General features: G+C 37.9%; 3 protein-coding genes across 3 annotated transcripts; 1 reads left to right on the plus strand and 2 right to left on the minus strand.

The window, feature by feature from the left end:
- LOC133712211 (uncharacterized) lies at positions 1–3,312 on the plus strand. Its single transcript, XM_062138329.1, has 8 exons — positions 1–327; positions 913–1,319; positions 1,418–1,490; positions 1,588–1,668; positions 1,829–1,892; positions 2,300–2,387; positions 2,487–2,571; positions 2,944–3,312. The coding sequence occupies exons 1-8, from the start codon at positions 220–222 to the stop codon at positions 2,980–2,982; spliced, it is 945 nt and encodes a 314-aa protein (XP_061994313.1). The 5' UTR covers positions 1–219; the 3' UTR covers positions 2,983–3,312.
- Positions 3,313–3,359: 47 nt separating this feature from the next.
- LOC133711781 (putative F-box/LRR-repeat protein At4g15060) lies at positions 3,360–5,273 on the minus strand. The gene is made up of 3 exons (XM_062137873.1): positions 3,957–5,273; positions 3,661–3,873; positions 3,360–3,572 (listed from the first exon to the last, which is right to left on the minus strand). Exons 1-3 carry the CDS (start codon positions 5,271–5,273, stop codon positions 3,360–3,362), a joined length of 1,743 nt encoding a protein of 580 aa, XP_061993857.1.
- A 745-nt stretch (positions 5,274–6,018) lies between these two features.
- LOC133710845 (pre-mRNA-processing factor 19-like) lies at positions 6,019–12,275 on the minus strand. Its single transcript, XM_062136984.1, has 17 exons — positions 12,118–12,275; positions 11,938–12,023; positions 11,682–11,753; positions 11,443–11,505; positions 11,144–11,230; positions 10,267–10,414; positions 10,063–10,181; positions 9,783–9,899; positions 9,277–9,432; positions 8,822–8,896; positions 8,098–8,202; positions 7,803–7,919; positions 7,645–7,722; positions 7,469–7,565; positions 7,204–7,255; positions 6,604–6,674; positions 6,019–6,484 (listed from the first exon to the last, which is right to left on the minus strand). The coding sequence occupies exons 1-17, from the start codon at positions 12,128–12,130 to the stop codon at positions 6,369–6,371; spliced, it is 1,572 nt and encodes a 523-aa protein (XP_061992968.1). The 5' UTR covers positions 12,131–12,275; the 3' UTR covers positions 6,019–6,368.
- Between the last annotated feature and the right edge of the window lie 1,186 nt (positions 12,276–13,461).

The raw sequence follows: 13,461 nt of genomic DNA on the forward strand, positions 1-13,461 counted from the left end.
AACAAAGAAAGAAAGAAAGGTGGAAAGGAAATCTAGTGCCCCACCTAACCTTCCTTTTCTCCGTTGATTGCTGTCTTTGCCACTCGTCTTCTCAGCGACGTACCCATTTGTAATTCCAAAAGCTCAAACCGAAAGCAAGAATCTTTTCCCAAAACCAAAAAACGAAAATACCCAGAAAAAAAAAAAAATAATGGCCTGAGATTCATTCAATCCATCACAATGTCCACATTCAAAGACAAAGTTTCCGAGAGGATCTCCCGTCTGTTTGGCGATTCACCCAGCTCAGCCTCTGCTGTTCCTTCCCCAGATGAGGGTGAAAATCCCCAGGTGAGTTTTGTCTCACATCCCCTGATCTAAAGTATCTGTCTTTTTTGGTTTTGTGTTGTGTTTTGTTGGCATTAAAGATTTGAGCTTGATGGGTTTGCTAAAGGATTGAGCTTGATGGGGTTGTTATTGTTATTCAAGAGTTTTCAGATCTGGGTTGTTTGCATGATATGGGTCTGCTTTTATTTTTTTTGTCTAGTTGAGAACATTGGATTCATGGGCAAGAAGGGAATGCCATTGTTTTAGTGATGTAGCTTGTTTAACATATGTATGGGTGATTCACTTGTTGTAGTTGTTATGATGGTTGAATCTGCCTTGATTGAGTTTGATGACTCTGTGAACTTTTTATTTTGAGAAACTTAGCTCCATTTGTAATTTTTGTTCACTTACTGAGTTTTCAGACAATGCAAGCTAAAAGTTATGGTTTCGTCAGTCGGTTTCCCTTTTGTTATTGGGAAGGGTATTTATTAGGGAAATATGAGCCTTCCTGTCCTTCCTTGCTTTTATATTTTTCAAGCAGAAGGTTGTTTTTTAAACTTTGTTTGTTCTATGAATGATGAGTTTTGACATGAAGTTTTAAATGTGTAGGCCAGGTCATATTCTAAAGGGAGTAAATCACTGTCTTCGTACTTTTCATCCATTATCCCATCTGTAGGTGGTGGTGGATCTAGATCATACGAGCACCAGCAATCTGTCCCACTTTGTAATGTGAACTTTGACTCCAAATATGAAACCTTGGATACATTTGAAGACTGTCATTCACCTGGTGAGAACAGGGAAACTGAAAATGATCGAGAAAACGATGATGACCATGCTTCTAGAGGGAGCACCAGTGAGTCTGAAGTGTTTGAAGAAGCAACTTTACAGCAAAGTTCAGAAAAGCAACTGTCCTATCTCATGGATGACTCTGTCTTCATCTCCTCAGACTTGCTTGAATTTTTGCTTTCTTCTCTTCCTAATATAGTGAAAGGGTGCCAATGGGTTTTACTATACAGGTAAGTTTATTGAGAACTTCCTCCCTTCATGAGAATTAGTATTCCATTATTTGCTTGTGGATTTCAATTCAGTATCAATTCTTTCGAATGAAGGGCAGTACGGCAAAACATGGTATATCACTCCGTACACTAATTCGCAAGAGCGCTGAAGTTTCCGGTCCATGTCTGCTGGTATGTTAATGTCCCTGCCAATGCTATATGAAAATTGGGGAATTTGAATCATTTTTTTAGGAATGTGTGGATAATTAGATGTATTTACGCTTTCTAGATTGGTGGAGATACACAAGGTGCTGTGTTTGGTGGACTCCTAGAGGGCCCCTTGAAACCAACGGCAAAGAGAAAATATCAAGTAAACATGCTTTTAAGTTTATGAAATTTTATCTGTTTTTTTGGTAGGATGAATAATATATTTGTTAAATTCTTTTCTGACGATGTTATTTTAGATCTCCAAACTTTAGTTTTTCTCCTCTTTAATGTAAACATCTTCTTACGCTTACATTTGGTTATAGGGAACGAACCAGGCATTTGTTTTCACTACCAGATATGGTCAACCAAGGCTATTTAGACCAACTGGTGAGCCCTTTATCCTATTTACTTGCATATTCAAGTTCTTAAGAATACTCGGAAATGTTGCTATGATTGTTGATTGGTCAAGAGACAAGATAACTGGTATGTACTACATACCAAGACCACTGGCACTTGGGGTGCATTTTGGAGTTAGAGATGCTAACTGGTACCTCTGTCTTTGACTCTGCAAAGAGTATCATGTTAACCACTTCATTGAGATGTCAGTTGCCCTTTATATGAATTGGTCCTTGTTGTAAAGCTCTTAAAAGTTTACAGTTAATTGTACTCGGTTAAATGTAAAGCAATGCAGAAGCCTTTAGGACGCTAGAAATCAAATGGTGCACTTTTCCCATTTATTTTTTCTTTTCTCTAATTGAAAACGTGCTAATGCTTTGTTCATTTTGTGCAAACAGGAGCCAATCGTTACTATTACATGTGTTTGAATGATCTGCTAGCTTTTGGGGGTGGCGGTAACTTTGCTTTATGCTTAGATGGAGATCTGTAAGTAACTTTACTCTTGCACTGTTTTCCTCCCATAATCAGATGGAGAAAGACTTATACGTCCTTTTCTTTGTTATTGTATACTGTCAACTGTTTAAGGTTAAGCGGAACTAGCGGACCTTGTGAAACATTTGGGAATTTATGCTTGGCTCATAAACCAGAGTTTGAATTGAAGAATGTTGAGGTAATCTCCTTATATTTGACTCTCTAAGGTTGGATTATATCAGTACTCTTATCAATTTGTCACTAGCCACTTTATTGCCACTGACCAAAATCATTTTTCAACACTCCTATTCTAGAGCGCACTATACTGAATTGATAGGACTGTTCTCAGCATTGTTCCACCCACTTATGTACTAGGATGTGTAACTAAACAGATACACTTAAATGCGGATGCTAGGAAAGTACTACTCAGCACACGAACTGATAAAAAAATTTATGCTTTCTTTATTGTACTATGTCAAAATTTTACAAGGAATCATTATCTTAGCATCAAATTAGACTTTGGCTCCATATTTCTATTGAACAATACTCATGCATTTTTTCGCTTATGCAGCTTTGGGGCTTTACACATGCATCACGGTATCTTTCTTGATACAAGCTAAAATGATTTTGCAGCGAAGCTTCAACATTTTGCTCAGTTGTATCTATAGATGTATCTGTCTATGATTCCATTCCTTTTTCATTTCTTCTAGTTTACTCCAGTATTGAACATAGGAGGGTTGAATTTGACATGGGATGAATGACAAAGTAATTAGATTTGAAAAATGTAGCTCATCATCTTAGTTGCTATATGCAAAAGTATAATGCCTTTAAAATATAGTTTCTTTATATTATGTAGTTGTAAGCATATTTGAACAGCTACTGTAATACAGTTCTGATGCTCTAGATATATAGTAAATGGAAGACCAATCAACCAGAGTTATATGCTTGGTAATTGCACATATTTATTTGTTCCAGTACGGTAGTTGCCTAATTGTTTGATAACCATTGTAATTCAAAAGTGACTTCCTCAACTTCTTCAAGATTTGCCAATAAGCTGGACAACTCCCTGCCATAAGAATTCTGTCCTTTAGTAAAGCTTTGAATCTTGATTGACTTCAAGTAATGCCGCCAACATTTGACATGGTTTTCTCTGCAGCAGAGAGGATTTTCGTCCCTACAGATTAACTTCTCGTAAATGAACTGAAATGAACAAAACTCAGGGTTAATAAATCAGCTTCTTTGTCCAAGTTTAATCAAATATCGACACACTTATTCACCTTATGCGTACCTTTATTAAATTGTTGTTAGGTGAATTGCCGAGAATGACATGTACGGATAGAGTTACTGGATGAAAACTCCAGAGTAAGCCGTCGATAAGATTTGTATAATCTAGTGCAGCTGGACGATATGAAAATGATGCAGTATCTTCCAAGCACAAGTGCTGGACTTCAGGCAAAGGAAGAAAATTCTCCTCTCTTAGTTCTTCGAGAGAAAATGCGACCTACATATTTTCAAGGATGTAAGGTGATAGATACAACTACATAAATATAAACCACTGGAATGAAGTACTTCTGGAGGACTTACACTGCTCAGAGGCTTAATTGTTACGTTCAATGCGTCATGTGGAGTAAAGTTTCGTAGACATTGTTGCAGTCCAAGAAACCATAGCGTGCCAATATGGTACAGACAAGGTCCAGGTCCAATCTGCACATAAGATCCAATCTTTATCTCAAGATTAACTACTTCTAACTTGGTAGAATTCAAGGAAATATTGCGAGCTCCACAACTTTTGCACAAGAAACACAGAAGATTTGGAGTGTCTAGGTTGAGCTCCCATATATAACCATAATGATTTTCTATTCCTGCATTAGCTATTATTGTCAATTTCTTGAGTTGATGACTAGAGATTTTCGTCTCGGCTGAATCTAAAGTGGCAGACAAAGTCAGATCCTCAAGAAGGGGAAACTTGGCTATAAGTTTCTCAAGAAATTGGTTGGTACTGATGAATTCATTCGGAGGAGCGCAAACACTCAACTTCTTCACATTACTACAGCAAACTTCTCCAAGCTCGTCGTAACGAGGGGGAACAGATTCCATACAAAGAGTATGAAGATTAGGAAGTTCAATCTTGTAATCAAGAGTTTCCCCGAGTACAAGGGAAACCGTGCTGAGCTTAGGAAACATGGCTCCACAAATTCGAAGAGATTTGAGGTTTAAACAGTGATGGAGTTTCAAAGTCTCAAGCGAAGGGCATCTTGAAAGGAGTTCATCAACAAGGGAACCATTAAATTTAACACGCAGCAAACTGATCTCTTTTAAGAAGGGAAATCTCTTGTCCTTTGAAGCTATTATTTGACTCTCCAACGTGTAGGGCTCCAAAAGACAATGACTTAACCTCAACACGACTAATGAAGTTCCATCAACACCAAGAGAATAAGGAAAGGGCCAGCGACAAAGTTTTATTCTATGCATGGCCTTAAAGTGGAGCTCTAGCACTTTGATGGGGTTATTGGTCACCAGCTTGATCCAAGGATTGAGATACTGAGAAGCTTCGTACTCATTCCTAAACAAGGTCCCTCTTCCCCTAAAAGATTCTATGATCCTTTTCTGATGATGCTCTTCATCTTCTTCAAGTATTTTCAAGGATTCATCGATTTTAGCTATAAGTTTCTTTACTGTTGAATGCTCATAATAAGATGGAACATAACTACTATATCTATAGTGACCAAATGCTGGATCGTTAAGGAAATCAAAATTGGAGACGGGCAAGGAGTTCCATAGACTTTGCCATGTCTTGGAGGAGAAGCTTGTACGAATTGCATCCATGGCTGGCAAGAGAAAGAGGATTTTCTCCATGATGGCTTCCGGCAACTGCGATATTCGATCAGCATCATCTTCCATAATCTCGATGTCTCGTACGTCCAAAGGGACTCTCCCTTCACTAGCTATGGTTTATACTAAACGGTGTTTCCTTGGCTTGAATTCGTCTGTGCGTAACCCTAATTATGCCTCTAATGATAAATATACAGCAATATTATTATAGAGATAGCAAAGTACCACCGGAGATTTCTGAGCTCGAAGTTGAGTAGTTGATGTAGTTATTGGTCACTAACTTGATCTAACGGCGGATATAACCTCCGTTCTCGGTAAGCCTACCGCCGAAGTCGTTAAGCTACCGAATTCGTTAAGCTACTTGGCAAAGAAGTAAAATAAAAAAGACAGATCCACGAATAAGTGCAGCTTCTTCGAATTTCCGGGTTTGCCGGGGAGACACACACAAGGCGCAGGCTTGATGTTAAGAAGGCATATGGCCCGTGGAGTTGTTACCCCGAAGCTTGACAAGCTCCTCCATAGCCTACTAGATGCTCATATCCTCAAGGTGAGATATGTCACCAAGGGCCAAATTTAACGTTAAGGGGAAGAGAAGGACCATCAAAGTGGAGATGGGGGAAACAAATAACAAGCATAATATAACATCAAATACAGTTTGAGGGAGGCCTCCTCTTTTCAATATCAATGGAATCTATATATCAAAGAAACTTAAAGCATGAAGGTTAAAAAGGAGGACCTACTTTTGATGTTACTCTTTAAGGCTTAAAATTTGATGTTACCTCTTTTAAGGCTTAAAACATGAAATAAGGCGAGATCTCTAGAAGGCTAGAATCTCATTAAGAACATATGAAAATTTAGTACAACACTACAACATCAGCAATTAAAAGAGTATACGATGCCAAGATAATGAAAAATCTCTTAAGCATTCCAACTAATCTCAACCTCATTCTGTTTTCCTTCTCTTTTTTTCTTCCTAAAAATGTCTAAAAACTCAGCTGACACTACACATGAAATACAGGGCAGAATGCGCATAAGTACACTTTTGCTTCAAAAGTTCAAATCCCCGTCCATGCCCACAAATATCTAACAAGCAGTTGCAAAATAGCATCTGCGGCTTCAAAATCATTTCACTTTGTGAGATGGGACAACTTTAAACAATTCACTTCAGGACTCCATCTCAACATCATTGCCAGGCAAGCCAAAAATCCGTAGGTTTCGGTCCATTGATCCTACTGCAATATATTTGGCATCTGGGCCAAATTTTACACTTGTTGCTTTACCTAAAACCAAATGAATTGTCGGTTCAAAAGAAGGGCCAAAAAAAACATAAAATTGGAATGGAACATCAGACTAATTCCAATTTAACAAAAAAATGACAGGTGAGCAGAAGTAAAGTAACCTGTGCCTGACATATCAGGGAAAGTTTTGATAGTGTTCCATTCTGATTTGACACTAGTAGCTTGGAAGACTCTGCAGAAGTACAAGACCCAAAATCAGTGTTCGGAAGCTGCATGAAAGTAAAATACTGGCAGAATATTTGGCCTTAGGAGATGAGAGTTTTGTGAATAGAAAAAATTATTATGATCCTATCATTTCACAGAGGATTCACAAAATATGCAATATCAGCTTTCTCACATTCATTCATAGAGCAATGTTGCTACTTTGGGAACAAATAATTAAGCCAAATTCCAATTTTCCTAAAGGCCACAATAGACGTGCTAAGTACTTCAACGCCAAAAATTCCACTTCATTATCTTCTTAAAAGGGGAAGGAAGAAGGCATAAAATGGTAGGGGAATTGGAGTCCACGGGTTTGCTTTTCAATAGTACAAACATACATGAACACGGGTACAAAGTGACTAATCCAAAAATGTAACTTCATAGCATGCGAAGCTTTCAATAGTAACCAAACATACATGAACAAGGCATCAAACTCTTAATTCCGTCAAATAAATTTATACCAGTGATTAGTCCGAAAATGTAACTTCACCAAAACTGACCTTATATCGGAGCCTGCAGCTGCAAGGTAACTCCCGCTGAAGTCAAATTCAACTGCAAGAGAAAGCTTTCATTATACTCCATTTTCTGGGCCAGAATTGTATGATATTAAAAGCAATGCTAACTAAGATGGAAAATAACTGTCAACCAAGAAATCGATTTTTCAACCAATTCAACAGACTTTTACAGTCTTAGTGTTAATAAAATGCACGTCATTACTTGATTCCTGGAACAACTATGTAAAGAATAGTATGGAAAACTACATACCAGAGTTTGTTGGCGTATCAGGACCATATGGAGTAAATGTCCTGAAGTTCCTTAATTTGCGCAGATCCCAAAGTTTAACACCATCACTAGCAGCAGTCTGATGCAACTCAAATGTAAGACAACAGAATAAGGTATTATCTAATTCTCTATCTATTTATCTAACAGCAAATACCTACCGCCAGAAAGTAACCATTTTCGGAGAAGGAGATGGAAGTTACTGCCCCAACATGTCCATCAAACTTTGCAACCCTTGTCTGTTAATCAATAGAAGTAATGAAATTATAATCAAGAATTAAAGAATCAAGGACTAAAGCAGAAAAAGACCACTACACACCTGACTCTTTACGTCCCAAATTTTGACAACAGCCTCTGAGGTACCTGCTCCGAGGATGAGACCATCAGGATGAAAGGCCACAGATGTGTAACCCTGAGACGCTGAAGTATCCTCAACCTAAAGAGCAAAAAGAACTTTCTTGCATCAAAGAAAGGTATAGAGATCATTTCAAAAAAGAGAGGTAGAGAGATAATGACTGGTGAAGTGTATCTCTGTAACTGCACAATAATATTCTTTTTCTGAATTTTGACACTTCGCCTATAAATGAATTGTAAGCATGAGAGAGAATTATAACCTGTGTCAGACATAACCCAGAGGAAATATCGTAAAAGCACCATGTACTATCAAGAGATGCAGTCACGAAGTAGTTATTTGTGGCATGTACAGTAACAGCTTGTACCTGAAAATTTTGAGTTGCATTGCTTCAAAATCACATCACTAGCACAACAATAAATAAATAATAAATCTCTTCTAGGCAGCACCCAAGAAGATATATACAAAACAGACGCAATTACCAGATAGCAGATAGTTTTATGATAAAAACTATCCATAACTGTACCACATTTATTATAATACAGGAACACATCATAAGTTGGGACAAAGAAAGACAGAATAAACCCCAACAAAATGAAAAAATGGTTAAAGAAGTGCTGCGAGTATGGTGAAGTTAAACAGATGAATTAAATGATCAGCGTCTAGATGCCTCTTCCGCTTCCTATCTCTCTTTGGTCAATGGCATGAGATCCCAATTTCCAAATGATAAAATCAATTTGGCAAACAACAATTTTTAGCATTTACAACAAAAACAAAATACATAACAAGCACAACATGTCCTGCCAACTTTTGTAAAGGTTAACAAGAGGAATATACAGTTCCATGATCCTTTAAGATGCCTTGTTCCTTTTTTCATTTTGCTGCTCAGCTGCTCACAACATTATGTGCAATTGAAGGGCAGGCTTTACTCAGCATAGTTTTCAGTGCAATTGCTGTGAGAATAGGTCGAGTCAAAAATTATTTACCTCAGCTGTATGATCCTTCAAAGTGTGGTTACAGTTGTAGTTCCCATCATCAGAGCCTTGCCATATGCGAACTGTCTGCAACGTTGTAAAGATAAAAGATAAAGACATTGAAGGATGGAGTACACTAAATAGTATATCTAGTACGTTACAGCAAGACATATGCTATCACATCTTCACAGAACTATACTGTGTTAACTCCAACTTTTGTTATCTCTTTTGTTTAGGGGAGGTTGATGACCAACACAGGTAAAGTTATATGAAAAAATTACCATATCCATTTAAACTCTTGCTGATCCGTGTTTTAAACAAAAACCCCATGTCAAGCTCTCTAATATAGAGTATGCAGAATTATCAATGGCCATGCCAATAACCAGACTGAATGACATGCAAAGCTTCTAAAAGCACTAAAATATAGATGTACGAAACCAAAAGAGAACAAAATAAATGCAACTTACCTTGTCGGCCGACCCAGTTATGACCAGATTATCGCGACCTACAAATTTAACGCTGGTAACCTTCTTTGAATGACCACTAAGAGTAGATAAAATTTGGCCTGATGGTTGATCAAAGATTACAGCATTTGTATCAACCCCTCCAGTTGCAATGATGTCCTGGCAAAGAAAAAAGATATTTGGATAAGAAAAGTGAATACATAATGAGTTCAACCTAAGTATTAAAGAAATGGCCTGTTTTAGTGCCTTCTTTTCGATAAGTTATATGTGAGTATAACAAAACATAAGCTTTATGTAAACCCTGATGCACAACAAATGCATTAGCAGGGTCCAGTAGCAAAAGCTTGCAACAAAAATTATTCAAGGATTCTACAAAATATTCGTATCAAAACTTAGCACCACCCTATCCTTCGAATGCTAAAACTCTTTTGCTGAGGTCTGATACAGAAGCAATGCTTGAGCAGAAATAAATTATAGGCAAAATAAAAAATAAAAAATAAAAAGCATACCTTCTCATGATGAATATCGATCGACAAAATTCCTGGTTTGCTTGTTTTATGAAGAGGATGACTGGATATCTGAGTATACCTCTCCAAAGCATCAATAGGAGCCAACGTGGAGGATATCTGAATAATGAACAATCAGAAATTGTAAGATAAATGCTGTGAGGACACCAGAACTTCACTAACACCTTATCTCAACAAGTCAAAATATATACACACACACAGTAGCCAATATTGAAGCTTCAGCAAGTGATATTTGTGAAATGAACAGTTGCATAAACAGTACCTGTCGCTTCTTTCGCTGCTGTGATAGTGCTGTATTACAATCTGTCAGCTCAGCTAGGATATTAGGAGATATCCCAGGGCGTATATTCCTCACACCAGATCCCAACTGGTCATCAGCAACTATAGAACACAGATCAGAAATGTGTTAATAGATTGATTTTATGAAATTATATCAAATATACCAAAATTCAGGCAGGGAAAGAACCTTGTGTTCCATTGCTATGGACAGAAGCATTCACTGCAACAGCAGATGGGGTTGACATAGGAATTTGTCTGTCAGCCTGAGCAAGTAAAGATCTTGCTTCGTCCCTCTCCTTTTTGAGTCTTGCAATAACACGACAAGCAGCATCATGCTGCCAAGATGCAACCGAGAACCAAAATTAGGTTACTTGACCACAGTCATATTCCACTTTTTGAATTACTAAAAAAATTGAACAAAATGCAGAAGAAAGAAGTTATGCAGTTTAGAAGAAAAAGAAGTTATATAGGACATCATCCTCTTCAAATCTCCCTTAACCACAACCATATATTGAATGAATAAAGTTCACACATTTCAATGCCGCAGACAACACTAATTTTAATACAATTCCAAAGAATGAATAAAGTCATCTAAGGACATGCAGATGAGAATGCTTAACAACAATGCCCTACTGGCAATGAACATATAACAAAGATAACAAGAACTATGGAATGTCAAAGTTCAAAATCCTGTAAAAGATTTCAAGACAGTTTTTTTTCAAGGATGTGTTGAAAAACTCAGATTTTTATGAGGTTCTTCATGTGAGTCATGTAGGGACTAATAATGATCCTTCTCTGATTCAAGAAACAGACCTTGAACCGTTCGACCCAACTGTCAACATATTCAAGTGCAAAAGTGATATGGCAAACTTGATTAAATTATGCCAAGTCGAAAAGCAAACACAACAATTAAAAGACCAAAGAATTGTAAATAAGGCATCTTTCGGATAATATCACCACATTTCATCACATCACTGAGAACTCAATTACATTAACTAAACTAGGGTACACTTCATACAGAAAACTATACAGGATCCAAAAGTATATTAGGTAGTTGGCAGTACCTGATACAAAGCATGACTTAACTCTTGCCTCGCTGTATGTAGCTGTTGCTCCATCGCAAAATTGGATAGCATCAAACTATCCCATTCCTATTGATAAGAGTATCAAAGCCACTAAATATTAAACGACTACATATAAAATGAACATTCTTTAGCATACTATGTTATAAAAAGACAATAAAAGGACAAAAAATTGTACAATTGCTTAAAAAAATAATAATAATAACAACATACAGAGTCTGGAACAAACATTGAAATTTACAAGATAATTAGCATTATAAGAGTATAATCAGAAGACTTACATTCTGAAACATTCCGAGCATGCCAGGGATGCTCGCAGCTTGTACAGGTCTCGGCCTCACTATCTGCACGGGAAGCCATCAGAGTGAATCGACACAGAAAGCTATAATAATCAATACATTCCAACTAGTTTAACTCATAATCCTCTCATATATATTCTGACCAAACATTAAGTTCCAACTCAACCAATAGTTGTACTGAAAACAAAATAAAATTAAACAAATTGTGAAATCAAGCATACCTTGCCAGTTTTAACCGGAACAATATCCTCGGCCGTAAGTGCTTCGCCACTGATTGGGCATTTTCCATATTCCTAATGCAATAACACCACCACAACAACTCACTCAGTCCAAGTAGCACTAAAATTGCAATAATTTAGCATAAACAAAATGCAATAGTTACAAACTCAGCCTAAAGCAAGAAATTTCAAACAGTGAGCAATGGTACAGCACAAAACCAAAACCCTAGAACGAACGCAGCGAGCGAGACGAACGTACCGAGATGTGGCGCTCTATTAACCGCTTCTCGAAGAGCAGGCCGGACTTCCTGGAGACCACGGGCTCTTCCGGCACCTCACCGGAGACTGTACGGACGGAGAAGAGAGATCAGCGAAAGTAAAGCAGCGAATGCGAGAGAAGAGAACAGAGAAAGAGATATAGAGAGAGAGTGTGGCTTACTTGAGCAGTTCATTGCGGCGGAGAGAGAGAGCTAGGGTTTGCGTCGGAGGCTCGCCGCCGTGCTTGAGAGTGGGAGGTGAAGTGAGGAGAGAGAGAGAAGCGCAGTCTCGGTGAGGAAGGAGACCGAGAGAGAGAGAGACTGAGAATTTGGATTTGTAATTTGTATCCCTAACTTTATTTGTGACGAGACGATAAAAATCAGGCCGACTTCATCTGGGCTTTTTCTGAGAAGGCCCACAGTAAATGGATTGCTTTTGGGGTTAGGCCCATTGGGTGTCCAGGTCGGGTGTGTTTATATGTCAGCACTAGCTCAACCGGATAGTTTCGGATCCGAGTCAACTCAGTCGGGTTGAACCGACTAATAGAAAATTAAGAGACAAGAATTACATATGTATAAATAATTTTATTTAATTGTTAATTTAATCATGCTCGCAGCTGCAATTGGAGACTTCTTTATAAATTGATGAAGTAACTTTTTAGGTTAACCCAATGATAAAGGAGAGGAAAGAGATGAATGATGAATGTATAGTTTGTTTTCATGGATCATAAACTTTGGAACAAAGAAATTTCTTCACTCCTATGTTTCTATGTTTGGTAAGTGTAGCATTGGGAATGGTTCCTCCTCCATGTAAAAATAAAAGGGAAAATAAATCCCTCCATCATCCTTCGGATTTATTTTTTCTTGTTAATTCATAGCGTTAGTATTAAATATATTAGGTGCATAATTTTGTTTGTCCTTGACCCAAAACACCAAAATAAGTCAAAATTATCTCACTTACCCCAACAACAGTTTTTTAATCCCACTTACCCAGTGTAAATTAAAATGACAATTTTGCCCTCCCTATAATTAAGAAATTACAACCATACCAACACTTTCTCATTCATCAACTCGTCTCTCTCTCTCTCTCTCTCTCTCTCTCTCTCTCTCTCTCTCTCTCTCTCTCTCTCTCTCTCTCTCTCTCTCTCTCTCTCTCTCTCTCTCTCTCTCTCGCCGGTGACTGAACATCATGGCTCCCCCGGCGGCGAAAGCGACCAGCTCGTCATCAATGGCGTCGACGATCAGAGCCTACTTGCCTCTGATTCTCTTCATCGATTTATGACAAGCTCACCTTCTCCTTTTCCTCTCTCGGCCTTTTCCGGGTCGAGTTCGAAGTCCGAGTTCTGATCAAATCAAGTCCAAGCAAAATTGAAGTATCTTGATTACTGGAGAAGGCAAGGTGAATCTCTTGCATACTCGTGGACCTGTTGACCATATTATCCTGAAACAAATTGAGGAAATCGAATTACCTAACACTTCGAATTTTCATTTTCTACTGAGGCGAAATCAAAATCGTAGAAATTGGA

The sequence above is a fragment of the Rosa rugosa genome, chromosome 5, assembly GCF_958449725.1.
Source record: "Rosa rugosa chromosome 5, drRosRugo1.1, whole genome shotgun sequence".
NCBI lineage: Eukaryota > Viridiplantae > Streptophyta > Magnoliopsida > Rosales > Rosaceae > Rosa > Rosa rugosa.

Coding starts and splice junctions, on each gene's coding strand:
- LOC133710845 (XM_062136984.1), bottom strand. Junction 11,754..11,937: donor TAATAGAGCGCCACATCTCG/GTACGTTCGTCT, acceptor TTATTGCATTAG/GAATATGGAAAATGCCCAAT. Junction 8,897..9,276: donor TAACTGGGTCGGCCGACAAG/GTAAGTTGCATT, acceptor ACAACGTTGCAG/ACAGTTCGCATATGGCAAGG.
- LOC133712211 (XM_062138329.1), top strand. CDS start 220: ATGTCCACATTCAAAGACAAAGTTTCCGAGAGGATCTCCCGTCTGTTT. Junction 1,893..2,299: donor AAGGCTATTTAGACCAACTG/GTGAGCCCTTTA, acceptor TTGTGCAAACAG/GAGCCAATCGTTACTATTAC. Junction 2,572..2,943: donor TTGAATTGAAGAATGTTGAG/GTAATCTCCTTA, acceptor TCGCTTATGCAG/CTTTGGGGCTTTACACATGC.
- LOC133711781 (XM_062137873.1), bottom strand. CDS start 5,273: ATGGAAGATGATGCTGATCGAATATCGCAGTTGCCGGAAGCCATCATG. Junction 3,874..3,956: donor CAATTAAGCCTCTGAGCAGT/GTAAGTCCTCCA, acceptor GAAAATATGTAG/GTCGCATTTTCTCTCGAAGA. Junction 3,573..3,660: donor CTAACAACAATTTAATAAAG/GTACGCATAAGG, acceptor TGTTCATTTCAG/TTCATTTACGAGAAGTTAAT.